General features: G+C 42.6%; 1 protein-coding gene and 1 long non-coding RNA gene across 17 annotated transcripts in view; both read left to right on the top strand.

Annotated features, from left to right (window-relative positions):
• Window positions 1–13,997, top strand: part of CALD1 (caldesmon 1) — a 218,687-nt gene that overhangs the window by 186,149 nt on the left and 18,541 nt on the right. For 8 of the 16 annotated variants that reach the window (XM_021079167.1, XM_021079166.1, XM_021079168.1 and 5 more), the window contains 4 exons: window positions 352–429; window positions 5,628–5,773; window positions 10,371–10,629; window positions 13,175–13,315. In XM_021079167.1, coding sequence (XP_020934826.1) covers window positions 352–429; window positions 5,628–5,773; window positions 10,371–10,629; window positions 13,175–13,315 — 624 coding nt within the window. The remainder of the gene's footprint in view (window positions 1–351; window positions 430–5,627; window positions 5,774–10,370; window positions 10,630–13,174; window positions 13,316–13,997) is intronic. The other 8 variants (XM_021079173.1, XM_021079172.1, XM_005673150.3 and 5 more) reach the window with 1 other exon arrangement.
• LOC102160748 lies at window positions 1,926–4,844 on the top strand. The gene is made up of 2 exons (XR_308984.3): window positions 1,926–4,480; window positions 4,534–4,844. It is a non-coding gene; the product is annotated as an uncharacterized LOC102160748 (long non-coding RNA).

Genomic DNA, 13,997 nt, shown 5'->3' with positions numbered 1-13,997 from the left:
CTCCAGAAAGAACCCTCTGTCGCTACCTCTGCATTGCACTGAAAGTGTCTTTCATTCCTGCTTTTTACAAGGCGCTCACAGCTGCCATTGAGCTGATCAGGACCAAGATGCGCCACACCACACACCAAGTTTGTAAACACGCGCGAGAAGCACCAGTCCCGCTCCATTTCAGCCAGCACAGTGGCAGGCACATGAGAAAACACTGGGGTGGGAGGAAACTATCCCACTTTGCTGACTGGGGGACATAGGAGCACTGGGACAGCCAAAGAGAGACTGAGCACCCTCTCACTCTTGTACGCTAGCAAGGGCTTCTTTTAAATGAGTGACCTTACCATTCTTAAAAATAAAAAGGAAGAAGAAAGGGGGGCTAAAGTGCAAGCTAAAAGAGAAAAGCCCCAAGAAGACAAGCCTACCTTCAAAAAAGAAGAGGTAAATATCATTGAGAACCTAGTCGTAAAGCAACAGAAAGCAGCATTCCATGACATTTCAGGTCCAATGATCTCAAAATTGTAACCTCTAATCCCGTGTTTTTCAAGCCATGAGTCGTGATAGGTTGAATGGTGGCATTAACTGAGAGCATCTCAAAATGGGTTAAATATGTCAATCTGCATTTTTAAAAAATGAAATAGAATATTTAATATCAGAGGGCCTTGTGGCCAGTAAGTATTGCTTTGTGATATAAGTTGTCTTTTTTACTGTGGGTTACAGTCAGAAAGCTTGAAAAACACTCCTCTGATCAGTCTTTGCTGCTTTCCACTCATCCAAGTGCTATTTTTTCCCCCTTGAGCCATCGTACTTGCATTTCAATCATGAAATATTTCCAACTGGCTTTGATTAATGATTTAACTTTTCAAAGGAAAACACTCCCACACATCTCAGTAGAAAATTTGGTGAACTGAAGATGCTATTTGGTTTCCAAAAGAAAAGTTTGGCCCAATGTTCTGCATTGCATTTCTGAGGCACACACACAGGAGCTGGTGCCAGGGTGTTTGACTGTAGGTAAGTAATCCAGTCAGGGGACCAGAGGCTGTGCAGGAAGAATGTCATTATGCTCTGACATAATCAAAAGGCCACATCAGATAGCCTGCCTTTGACCCGATGTTAGCCGTCAGCTTATGTTAAGCAATCCTAAAAATCATGACAGTATGTAATACGTTCAGAGTATTTGAACATGGCAAAACTAAAGTATCAAAGGTAAGAAGACTGCATTACCACCACCTATGGGACTGAATTGTAGCTTTGGGCTCTGACTCAGACTCTTGCTCCTTTTCTCCACCCATGGAGAATAGAGGAAGAAACAGAAAAATCCGTATTTAGAAAATAGATGAGATTAAATACGGGGCTGCTTGTTTTCTTCAACTTTTTTTTCCCTAAGAGCCACATGAAATGTAAAGAACGCCTAGTTCGGGTCATGTTTATTTTGTTTAAGGTGTGTGTCCCTCCCCGTTTCTAACAGAACTTGTGGTGCTTTGGGGACGTGAACAGCGCCCATTTAAAAGCAGGAGCAAGTGTAAATGCTCCCAACTAGAACACTAGGCAGCTGAAGGAATCATTGAACATGTTGGGAAACGCTGTTCTCATTTTGTTACAGAAGAAAAACCAACAAATTTATCTCAAAAAGACCCGAAATTACCTGAGAACTAAACTCAAACAGAAATATCTCACATGAGTTCATCTCTAAAGCTAGTGTTTTGTGGTGAATATATTTATGTACAGAAGAAAGAGGGCATGAAATCATAACTCAGCAATTAAGTTTATGTGGAGGAGAGGAAGCTGAATAACTTTTTTTTTTTTTTTGTCTTTTTAGGGCTGCCTCTGCGACATATGGAGGTTCCCAGGCTAGGAGGTTCCCAGGCTACGGCTGCCGGCCTATACCACAGCCACAGCAACGTGGGATCCGAGCTGTGTCTGAAGCCTACACCACAGCTCATGGCAACACTGGATCCCTAACCTGTTGAGCAAGGCCAGGGATCAAACCTGCATCCTCATTGATACTAGCCAGTCTTATTACCTCTGAGCCACAACAGGAACTCCCTGAATAATTGTTTAGATTTCGACTTAGTTTAATTCAATTCACTACAATGTGATTTGTTTTTAATGACCAAGGCCTTCTGTGTCTATGTTCAGTGCCCAAGAACTAGAAGAGGCTCCAATCCCCACTGCTCCTCTTTTCAGATAAGACCCCTGTTCAACAATGGCCATGGTGTGATGACCTCTGACCTGCCGTTCCCACTTTGCCCTCTGGCACATTCCAGTATCCCAGCACTTGGCTTCTTTTTGACACAAAGCCAGATTAGCTCCTCCACCCAAACTTAAAAAAAAAGTTGTCATTCCTCTTTTAACATTGGTCCGTAACTTACTAGTTGAAAGACTAGATTTTCCCACGCTCCAGCTGTTTATGCTGTTGCTTCATGTGGATAACTTGAAACCATATTTTACTTGATTTAACCCTTTGAAACACCCTCCTCCTCCCCCTCCCACCCCACCTTTTGTCGCCTCCCCCTCCTGAAAAAATGCCTTCCTCTCAAGGAGCTGTGCAGGATCGGTAAACACCAACCTCAAGTGAGCTGTCTCAGAGCAGATGTTTCCAGAAGTCACTCCCATACCTTACAAACAACCTTTCTCCCCTGTAGTCTTACTCTTTGTGGTGACAGGTCGTAGATGACCATCAACCGTGAAACTTCATTTCTGCTTTTTCTCTTCCCCAACTATCAAATGCCTCTTTTTAGTTCTTCACCCTAGAGCTTTTTTTTTTTTTTTTTTTCTGACTTCTAACAGGAAAACAGTTTCCAGCAGAGCTGTTCCTGTCACGTTGAAACTGATATTCATATCACATAGGCCAAAGCTTCTCAAACATTAGTGTGCATGCAGATCACACGCAGACTTGGACTCAGTGGGTCTGTGTCGAGCCTTAGCTCCCTGTGAAGTCCACCTTGGCCATGGATCATCCATATGATAGATGTGGACCCGGGAAAGGAATTGAGGCTTCTAAATCTAGCAAAAGTGGGTTCAGTTTAGTCTCAAAAACTGTAACTTGCACCAGTGCTCCTCACTCTTCTGGAATCAAATAATGCAAAGCAGTGTACCGCAGAGCCCGGCATCTCAGTCCTTTTAGACTTGCTCATGACCTTCTGAGTGTCTCTCTGGCACAAGGGCCTGTCATCGAATTCCCACCCCCTCACACACACATTTAGCTATGTGTTATCCCATGGAATATCCCGGGTATCCATCGTTTTATCCAGATGGTCACATTTGACTAGAGCCTTTCTTATGAGTGTGCCGATGTTACCTGTGTAGGAAGCACTTTAGCTCCTTCAGGTTACATGTTAATCTTAATATCCTCATATTAATCCATCAGCACAGATTTTCTTCATGGTAACATTTTGATCTAGAGGATCTAATGCTTTTCCCAGTGGGCTCAGAATATCCCATGAGCTGGGTTGAATCTGCGATAGAATCCAACCCACTGTACTCCTTAAAATAAAATTTGAAGGTGTTGTGGAATTAACTTTATTCATTTCCCAGAAAGAAAAAATAGTTTGCAGTCAGAATCAAGTTTTCATTATTTCTTTGGGAATTTTTCTAAGAACGTCTGCCAAAGAGACCATAAGCATACCATCCACTGTAACCTTTGCCAATAAAGGGGGGATTTTTCTTCTGTTAGACGTGTATTGTTTTACAAATCTATTTTACACACATTTTCAGTCAGTAAATCAGATCATGCATTTGGGGAGACTGGAAATATCTCAGACTCCAAAATAGAAATGAGTTAAAGGGAATTTCTCTTTTTATACTGCTTCCCAAACTGTGAGATTTGACTCAGAATGTCTTTCATGGGTTCCCTGAGATAGGACCCTCTCACCCTTAAATGTGTTCCCTAAATACTTCCTAACCAGGAAAGAAACTCCAGTCTGTGGTTTTGGGGTCTGTAAGCACCAATGGTGGATCAAAATGAGAAGAGACTTGCCTGCCCCGCCTGCCCAGTGAATACTGATTTATTAGCGGGCAGTGATAGCCACCAAGGAGCTGCATTAATGCTGTAGGACAGACCAGGAGCTTCTCTCTTGCCTGGAGTCTCTCAGGACACATCAGGAGCCAAGAGAGAAATGACAAGATGAAAGATTGGGAAGGGATCATCTAGTCCAGTTCTCTTTTTTTATGTACCTGCAGCCGGCATTCCAGAGACATTAGGCTACTTTGAAAGGAACACAGCAAGTTTGTTGACAGCTTTCAGATCTCCTGACTTGCAGACAAAACTCTCAGAGTGAATGGCAAAATAACAGCCAGCATGTCCAAGGGCTGTCCTTGATGTATGCCCCTTGGAAAAAGATTAAAGTCATAATTAGGGCAGCATCGTAGTGAATAGTCCATCTATAGTAATTTAAATAGCACTCAGGGAAGGCAACCAGGCAAAGGACTACCGAAGCCTCATCAGAGAAGAGCAAAAATCTGTACTCTGCTCAGTAAAACATGCACTTAGGTGGGGGTGAAGGGAAGAGGGTGGAGGTTATGGGAAGTACAAAATAGCTGCAGGTGGGGGTGAAGGGAAGAGGGTGGAGGTTATGGGAAGTACAAAATAGCTGCAAAGAGATGTGTGGTCAGGTAAGAGGGACCATCCTGGCCAGCACCCCATCTTCTTAGGTTTCTTTAGCATGTTAGTGTCTTGTCGCTCTTTGTCTTGAAAAGAGCATTAATGAACCCCAGCCGTTTTCACACTCACTTTTTAAGAATGGGTGAGATGATAAAGGTAAAGTAATTTGAGCTCCTTTATTCCCCCCAAAGCTAAGTAAATGCAGTTTATTTTGAAATAATCTGACTCACTGTGAGGAACTTGTAACACAAAACCCTCAAAAAAAAAAAAAATTAAAGCTGCTCTCCCTGTATCACCTAACTTTCTCCTACAATAATCGCAAAACCACATCCAGAGACTAAATTATTACCTTCAATGGAAGTCAAGGTAAACCCTGGAATTTTTCCCATTTCATTCTATCTTTAATGGTTTAGATGACTACAAACGTACCCCCACAGGTCTCTGAGTCATCCCCCTAAAGGTAGGGTTATTATGTCTTCTGTTCTGGGGACCCAAGTTATTCATTTGGTGAAATACATGGGTGGTCTTCCCCTGCCATCTGCCAAACTCAGCTCGACAGATCTGGTAACTCGGTAGGTTTCTTCTTTCCTCCTCAACACGTTTGTGTCCTCAAGTCCCCTTCGTCCAAGAAGAAATCTGTCCAAGCAACCTGGCCATTCTCCCATCAAGGCCACACTAATAATTGCTCTTCCCAGTGGGAACTGAAAACAACCACTCTTAGGTGGAGTTCCCAGAATATAATCATTTCCAAACGGTAACACCTCCACTACTTTGGAAAATAAAACCTCAGTGAAATCAGGAATGATCTTGACCTCCTAAAATTGTGGTCAAGGTCTTTCCTCAGAGGCTGGAGGCCCATAGCTCATGCTCTAAGAATTTCCTCTGATTTCAGCTCTACCACATTATTCTCTAGTGGTTTGTTTTACTTGTGAGTTTTCTGGCTTCCTAACAATGTTGGGTCTGATTTGGTGATACCAACCAAAACCCAATAAGATTCTTATTGTTATGTTTCTTCCTGATCTATACCACTGACTAGATCAAAGATGAGAAGACTAAAAAGGACAAAGAACGCAAGGAAGAAGTTAAGAGCTTCTTGGGTGGAAAGAAGGGACTTACAGACGTGAAGGCACAGAATGGAGAATTCATGACCCACAAGCTCAAACACACCGAGAATACGTTCAGGTAAGAAGTAGTGAAGAGTTAACAGTGACTCTGTTCACATGTGGAACAACAACAAAAAAAAATCAGTCTCCCTACCCTGTGTCTCCAGACAGAAACGTGCTAACAGGCAACATGCTTTTGTTGTGAGGTCATTGGCCATTGTCTTAGAGATGCTCAGTCAGCAGGTCAGGCTATCAGTCACTAACAGGCGACCAGCAGGCATTGCTCAGACACGGTTTGATCTGCTTTTCCCATTATTTGGCAAGGCAGATCATGCTTGGCATCCATGGTTTTTTTGTTCACTGACCTAATATGTTCATGTAAGATCAGTTTATTAGAAAACATTATGACTGGAGTTAGTATCATTGATTTGGTCTCTGTCTGGTCCAGCCAACTTCATAAGAGAGCCTTCTCAGTACCATTTTCAAGAATCTATTTGCTTAAGGTTGTAAGTAATTGTTGCCTAAAACCATGTTTGCTCAGTAGCCAAATACTTCAATCTGATTCATTTAGTTTAACCGTGTGTTTCCAAAGTACTTAGAGCCCTCGATGTTACTTTGTGTTGGGAATCTCTAAGAGGGAGGAAGAGGGCACATGACTACCACCCTAGTTTGGAAAACCTCCTGCATAGCTTCAGTTTCCTCTTTTCACCCCCTCCCCACTTTATCTTAACTATCTGGGCAGCTGATTTAAGGACAGAGAGACAAGTATATGCAGGTAAATCCTCACCTCTAGATACATTGAATACAGAGAGCCGCCCCTGCCCCCCATCAGCTTTGCAGAAGGACTCAAGTTGCAGAAGCCTGCCATAGACACCTGGCTGCCTAATTCTCTGTGCCCCACTCCCTCCAACCACTGCTGCCAAATGCCGGTCTCTGTTATGTCACTGGTTCCTGCGCCAGATGTCATAGAAAAGAGTCTTGGGTCCCTGTAACATGGATTCCCATGGGGTTTTCCTTGGTAGCAGCCTTGCCAGTAGACTCCGATTTTCAGGACACTGCAAATAAGAAATTTTCAAGCAGGTATTGTACAGAAGTCAGACTACGCCTTACAACAAAGCATTTATAATACTTGGAAGTAAGGAGAACTACTAGAGACAGACATTTCCAGCTGCTCTAAGGTGCTAAGATCTTAGGTAAATACAGCAGTACCCAAACAATTTTTCTACTCAAAAATTTGAGCAGCAACCTAGTCACATTTATCCAAAAAAGAGCCTAAAGCACATGGAAGAAAAGATGTGCATACAAAGCCTAAATAAAGTGTGAAGGAATGCAAAGGGTAGAACCTATAGATGTTGCTTGGGGTTGGCGAAAAAGTAGATGTGAAAATTGTTTACTTAGGAATTCATAGAAAATCTAGAAATCATGTTGATTCAGGCTGGTAAGCGGAATGCAGAGCTTGCTGAAGTGCCAGTAGTTTAATGTTTTAAAGCCCTAGAACAGTGTCATGTTCATGAAAAGCGTTGAATAAATATTACCTAGTAATGTTATCGTTTAATTATCTGATAGTTTAAAATATGTGTGTAGGTACCAACACAATTTTGTTAAGAGAAGTAATGTTTAAAAAAATCCATCAGTAGAAAGAAGATTGGTTAACAATTAGCAAACTTGCCAACCAGCTTCAGTCAAAGCTCAAATTAATAATTAACACGCCCACTGTTCGGAAATCCAGAGAAGTGGAATTCAAAGAGATAAGTCAGAAGGGATGGCAAACAGATTGATCACTGAGAAGCCATAAATGGGACTCTTGCTTTTAACTGTTTGTGTTTGGGCAGAAAAGAATGAAACAAGCTGCCACCATGTTATTAGTTTCTGTTTAGCTGCCAACATAATATTAGTTTTAGTTTCAGTTAGAAGTTGATGCCAATAGAAGCAGAGACACCTGGTTTTGCTCCACATAGTTATAAAGTAAGGAGCAGGGAAGGGAGTGGGAGCCTCTCTTTATTTATTTTATTTTATTTTTTTTAGGGCCGCACCTGTGGCGGCACGTGGAGATTCCCAGGCTAGGGATCCAGTCAGAGCTATAGCCACTGGTCTACACCATAGCCACAGCAACAACAGATCCGAGCCTCATCTGCTACCTATACCACAGCTCAGGGCAATGCCCGATTCTTAACCCACTGAGTGAGGCCAGGGGTGGAACCTGCAACCTCAGGGTTCCTAGTCGGATTCATTTCTACTGTGCCACGACGGGAACTCTGAACCTCTCTTTAGATTAGCTTAGAGCTCACCAGCCTAACTGAAAACCAGCTGTTCATAGTAAAAAGTCAGATGTTCATCTTGCACCTAGCAAAGCCAAGGAGAGAGAAGAGAACCTTCTGGAAGAAATTTCTGTATTGGTGGCACCCTAATGCTGAGTGCATGCCAGCACATCTGAGCAAAGGCGACGTGGATGGAACTCCTCTTCCAGTTTTGAGCGTAGCCCCTTTGGTCCGATTTAATTACTGATCCCTTTAGAGGCCTGCTTTCTTACCGGCAAATTGTTTCCCCTAAAGCATAATAGGAAAATTTCAATTCAAGAAGCAAGCCTATAGAGACAGCAGATAATACCAAGGTTTTGTAGAAAGAACAAAATGAGGATTTGTTTTGCTTTCTGTTTACTTTTTTATTGTGGGAATCAGGGTTTTTATTCTGATTACAGGGGGGAAATGTACTCATTAAAACATTCAGAAAATAAATATTATATTAAAAGTATAAAAAGAAATACCCATCACCCAAAGATAACTACCAGTAACATTTTTTCCAGGCATTCTCTGTGTGAATGCATTCAAAACAGACACACACATGCACATATAGTATGTATACGTGTTAGTATAATTATATATGTATAATTCTGCAGCATGCATAAGTTCCTGGGACAGGGATCGAACGTGTGCCACAGCAGTGACTCTAGCCACAGCAGTGGCAAAACCAGATCCTTAACCACTAGGCTGCCAGGGAACTCCTATAGTTATAAATCTCTGTTTTATTTATTTATTTATTTAGTTTTGTCTTTTTAGGGCCACACCCGTGGCATATGGAGGTTCCCAGGCTAGGGGTCTAATCAGAGCTGTTGCTGCCAGCCTACGCCAGCGCCATAGCAATGCCAGATCTGTGCCGCGTCTGTGACCTACACCACAGCTCACGACAGTGCCAGATCCTTAACTTACTGAGCGAGGCCAGGGATCGAACCCGCAACCTCGTGGTTCCTAGTCAGATTCGTTTCTGCTGCGCCACAACAGGAACTCCCTATACCTCTCTGTTTTGAAATGATTCTTGCATTGTGTGTAACAATGTATCTTAGCTAGCTTCTGTACCAATGAATGTAAGCCTGCAGTTAATGTTAGAGTGTTCAGCTGGGTGGATGGATCATGATTTATTTAATCAGTCCCTAATGATGGGTCTTTGAATATCCAAAATGAAGACCGAGCAACACCTAGTGGAATCCAGAGAAGTTTCTATAGATATAAGTTTGCCAGTCCAACCAAATACTAACATGGTGAACACAAAGAAAGAACAAACTCACCTCTGAAGATGGAAAGACCTTAAATTAACTGAGAGGGGAGATTTCCTCTGCGGAGGTATAGGCCTATGAACCTTTAAGACCCTGAAACAGGTTGCCAAGATTTCAGGGACCTTCTAACCTCGATGGAGTTAAATATAAAAGAGTTCATCTTTAGCCATCAAGAACCTAGAACATATATTTTAACTGTTTAACCTCAGCTCCTAGTAAGAAATAAATTTTACATCATAACCCAGTACACAGCTACGTATATATTTATAAATGAAAAAAGCACATCAAGAAATAAGCATTTCCCTTGTTCTGTGCAATGCCCTCTGATGTTTTCTAGGGTTTTTTTATGCTAATTACAGGTCACTAAATTGATTTTCCAACCTGAAAGTCATTGTCCTAAAGGACATAGTTTATTCAGAACTACCTCATTATTTAAAAAGCATGAGATGTACACATGAGATTGGTATTGGTAATTGTGTAATCTTGAATTCATTTTTCCGTTTTATTCTTCCTCTTGCTCCATAGCTAGAAACACTGTACCACTCTCTCCATGAAATAAATGATACTAGACTGTGGTAATTCATCTGTTACAAAAGTGTCAGAAATGGGCTACCTGTGTTCAGATTCAGCTAAAAATGCCCTCACTACTTATTAACAAGTATTTGAGTATGATTTCTCCTTTTTTTGTGGCTGAATATATTCCATTATCTGTATTTATTCCGCATTTTCTTTATACATTCAACCATCAGTGGACACTTGGGTTGTTTCCGTATCTTGTCTGTTGTAAATAATGCTGCAGGACCTTGGGACGCATGTATCTTTTTGAATTAGTGTTTTTCTTTGGATAAATACCCAGAAGTGGAATTGCTGGTGCATAGAGCAGTTCTACTGTTAATCTTTTGAGGAACTCCCCTACTGTTCGCCAAGTGGCTGTACCTATTTACAGTCCCACCTTCAGTGCCTCTTTGCCCCCGTCGTACATCAGAGGATACCCGGGGTAAGTGGCAGAGGAGGGACTTGGATTCAGACCTAACCTGGAGATTCCCAGGGGCCCCCAGCCTACCCCTTGGGCTGCTGGGAGGATCCACCGTGCAGTAAGGCAGACATGTGTCCACCTCCTTTGCAGCCGCCCTGGAGGGAGGGCCAGTGAGGCCAAGGAGACTGAGGGCGCTTCCCAAGTGGAAGCGGGCAAGCGGCTGGAGGAGCTTCGCCGCCGCCGCGGGGAGACCGAGAGTGAGGAGTTCGAGAAGCTCAAGCAGAAACAGCAGGAGGCGGCCTTGGAACTGGAGGAGCTGAAGAAGAAGAGGGAGGAGCGAAGGAAGGTCCTGGAGGAGGAGGAGCAGAGGAGGAAGCAGGAGGAAGCAGAGCGAAAAGTCAGAGAGGAGGTAAGGAGGGCACCGCGCCCAGCGCACCCAGCACTCAGCGCGCCCGAGCCGCTGAGTGTGGAGCTCTGTTCACCCTTCCAGTCCTGGAAATAGTTTCTTCCCCGGTGAACTGCTGCTGTCAGAGTCCAAATACATTTGAAGATGAATCCGCTTGCTCTGTGCCAGGCGTGGTTCTAAACCCTTTATACACATTAGTTTAGCCAGTTCCCCTAAGAACTCTCTGACGTGGGTAGTCTTATCATCCCCATTTTACAGATGAGGAAGCTGAGGCACAGAGAGGGTTTTGTAATTTTTTCCCCAGGTCCCACTTGTCTTAATCCATGACCCTGTACTGTCCCTCAATAAGAGAACAGTTAGAGAGCAGCGGAGGATGAAAAGGTCTGCAGATCACAAGAACCAAAAGTCACGTGATAGCTGTTTTTGAATATTTGAAGGGGTTTTACGGAGAAGAGTCTTTTCAATTGCTTTTGGGGTGTTTTAAATGGAAAAGTAAGGAACTAGATTTTCACAGGCAGGGATAGTATCTGCTTTGTTCATTACTGTATACCCAGGACCCAGTTCGTGCCAGGCATGTAGCAGGAGCCCAGTAATTATGAACAGATGAATTTGTTCCGTCTTCTTAAACAAAACTAAAAACAACAGATAAAGTTTCAAAAGGCAAATTTTGAAAAGTAGAAAAGTACTTAACCAACTACTGTAAGCCTTGTAGTTTACAAGGTGTGTTTCTCCTTTAATCCTGAAGTAGTAGTATTCTCATTTTATGGACAAAACTATAGGAGTCAAGTAGTTTGAGTGACTTGTGTGAAATTACTTGACTAATAAGTGGTAGAACCAGTATTGAGACCCAGCTTCTCCCACTCAGCCTAGACTTTTTCCCATTTATCTTCAGAAGTAGTGACTGCCCATCATTAAAAATATGCAAAAAGACTTTAGATGACTTTCTGATGTGGATCCTACACAAACATTCCCTGAACTTGTGGAAAGTTTGCATAGATTATTCCAAGTGCTCTTCCAACTCTAGCTTTCAATGAGCCAATGACCTTTGGTTGGGAAGTAATTGGGATGACAGAGCTTTAGAATCAAACACACCTGGCCTTATATTCCTAACTCTGACATTGGCAAGCTGGGACCTTGGGAGAATTGCTGGATTGCTCCGAGACTTCTTTTCCTTATCTGTGAAATATCTCCTTTCAAGTTGTGGTGACGATGAAATCATTGTATTCATGGTGCCTGGTACCTAAGAGTCACTCAGGAAGTTATAGTTATTACTGTTACTTAAAGAGAAACAAAGTATCAGTGAAGGCAGAAGAGAAACCGGAACTCTTGAACTGAACTGGACCTAGGAGATGACTTGGTCTAACCTCCTACTAAGCACAAAGTCTTAGCTGGGGCTGCTGTAAGAAATTTTCGTATGCTGATAAGCAACAGAAATTTATTTCTCACACTTTTGAGGTTAGGACGTCCAGGATCAAAGTGCCAGCAAATTCTGTGTCCGGTGAGACCTCACTTCCCAGTTCACAAATGTAGTCTTCTTGCTGCGACCTCATAGGGTCAAAGTGGTGAGAGAGCTCTCGGGGACCTCTTTTTGAAAGGCACTTCATCCCTTTCATGAAGATTCCACTCTCATGATCTAATCACCTCTCCAACTGCGCCCCCCCCCAATACCATCTCTTTAGGGGTTAAGATTTCAACATATGTGTTTGGGGAGGGCCACAAACGTTCAGTCCATAACACACAGGATCTTTCTTCAACATCCCCTGACAGATGAATATCCTGTCTCTGCTTGAGAACATCCAGTTTGAAAACTACAAAAGACTCCATTAATCTCTCAGAAAATTGTTCATAGAGAATGTGGAGCTTGATGAGAAAACAGGAGAAAGTATTCTTGGCCAGGAATGAAGGCACAGAGAGGTTCACAGACAAACTGTAAACATCCGATTTCACCACTAGGATGCAGCATCTACACCATTTCAGATTTGTTAAACCACCTAAAACAGAGGTGGGGACACCATGAAATCATATCCTCTACAAGTTGGTAAATATAGTAGCACACATTTGTATAACTTTGCGTGTAAATCATCACATTTGTCTTCACAACTCTTCTAGGAAGTAGGTAGAAGAGACCCTTATTTTACATACACAGAAGGGAAGGTCATTGTTAGAGAGCTTGGCGGGACGACGATGACAGTGATGATCTTAACACTGAGCGCCAGTTTGCACTTCACACGGGCTTTCTCATTTAGTCCTTGCTAAAGCCCTGGTCAGTGGATCCTGTTATTATCCCATTTGACAGATGAAGAAACCAAGGCACAGAGCAGATAAGTAGCGTGGCCAAGGTCACACAGTTGGGAAGGGGCAGCGTCAGAGTGTGGAGGCAGTTGAACTCACAAGCTTGGTGCCACCCTTGAGGCACCCTTGAGGAAGGGATGGCTTTTTTTCTAGAACCTGGGTATTTTTCCTCTGAGACTGTGCTCTGCCCCTCAGCACTCTTTTCTTTTGGCGTGAAGCTGATGGACGCCCCTGTTATTTGTTCTTTCTCTCTTAGGAAGAGAAGAGGAGGCTAAAGGAAGAGATTGAAAGGCGAAGGGCAGAAGCTGCTGAGAAACGCCAGAAGATGCCAGAAGATGGTTTGTCAGACGACAAGAAGCCCTTCAAATGTTTCGCTCCCAAAGGGTCATCTCTCAAGGTATTTTTTTCCCCAGAAAACTTTCTTATAAGATGCCATTATAATATAACAGAAACTCGATTTTAGCCCCTGAGTTAGTTACTGATTATTCAAAGCCTTTGCTTCCTTTATCTTTTTGCTCCATTTTTCAGCAATTTCATAGCTTCTTTTTGTTATCAGGATATGGAAAGGAGAGAAATAAAGTGGAGAATTTGTGTCTGTTTATTAGATCTTTGGTATACATTAAAATGACCTTTGGCAGTTATCTCTGGATCTCACTGAGCCACCCTCTCTGCATGCCGTATTGCTTTGAGCAGTTAAAAATGGAAAAATTTAACCTGTATAATGTAGGCAAATATATTTTAAAAGCTTAAGCTGCCTTTCATGCTAATGTTCATTTTTAAATCTGTCTTTATTAAGAGCCAGGTAGCTAGAAATGACACAGGTCAAATTTTAAAGCTGTAATCATGGGAGGAGACAAAATTTTACTTGCCAGGATGAGTTTGGTCTGTGTGTATTGCCTTCATAGAGCAGCGCTCCTAATGATAAGATGAAGGTGTTGCCGAGAGAGAAAAGAGAAGGAGCAGGAAGGAGCTGAGTCAGGGAGATGATGGGATGGTTGAGAGAGAGTGCTAAGAGTGCAGACTCAAGAAAGTGCCATTATTGAGAGCAAATCTGCTTTTTGCTTAAATGGTTAACATGT

Source organism: Sus scrofa, chromosome 18 (genome assembly GCF_000003025.6).
Source record: "Sus scrofa isolate TJ Tabasco breed Duroc chromosome 18, Sscrofa11.1, whole genome shotgun sequence".
NCBI lineage: Eukaryota > Metazoa > Chordata > Mammalia > Artiodactyla > Suidae > Sus > Sus scrofa.
Note: the sequence above shows the minus strand (reverse complement) of the source record. Positions and strands in the feature narration are given on the sequence as shown.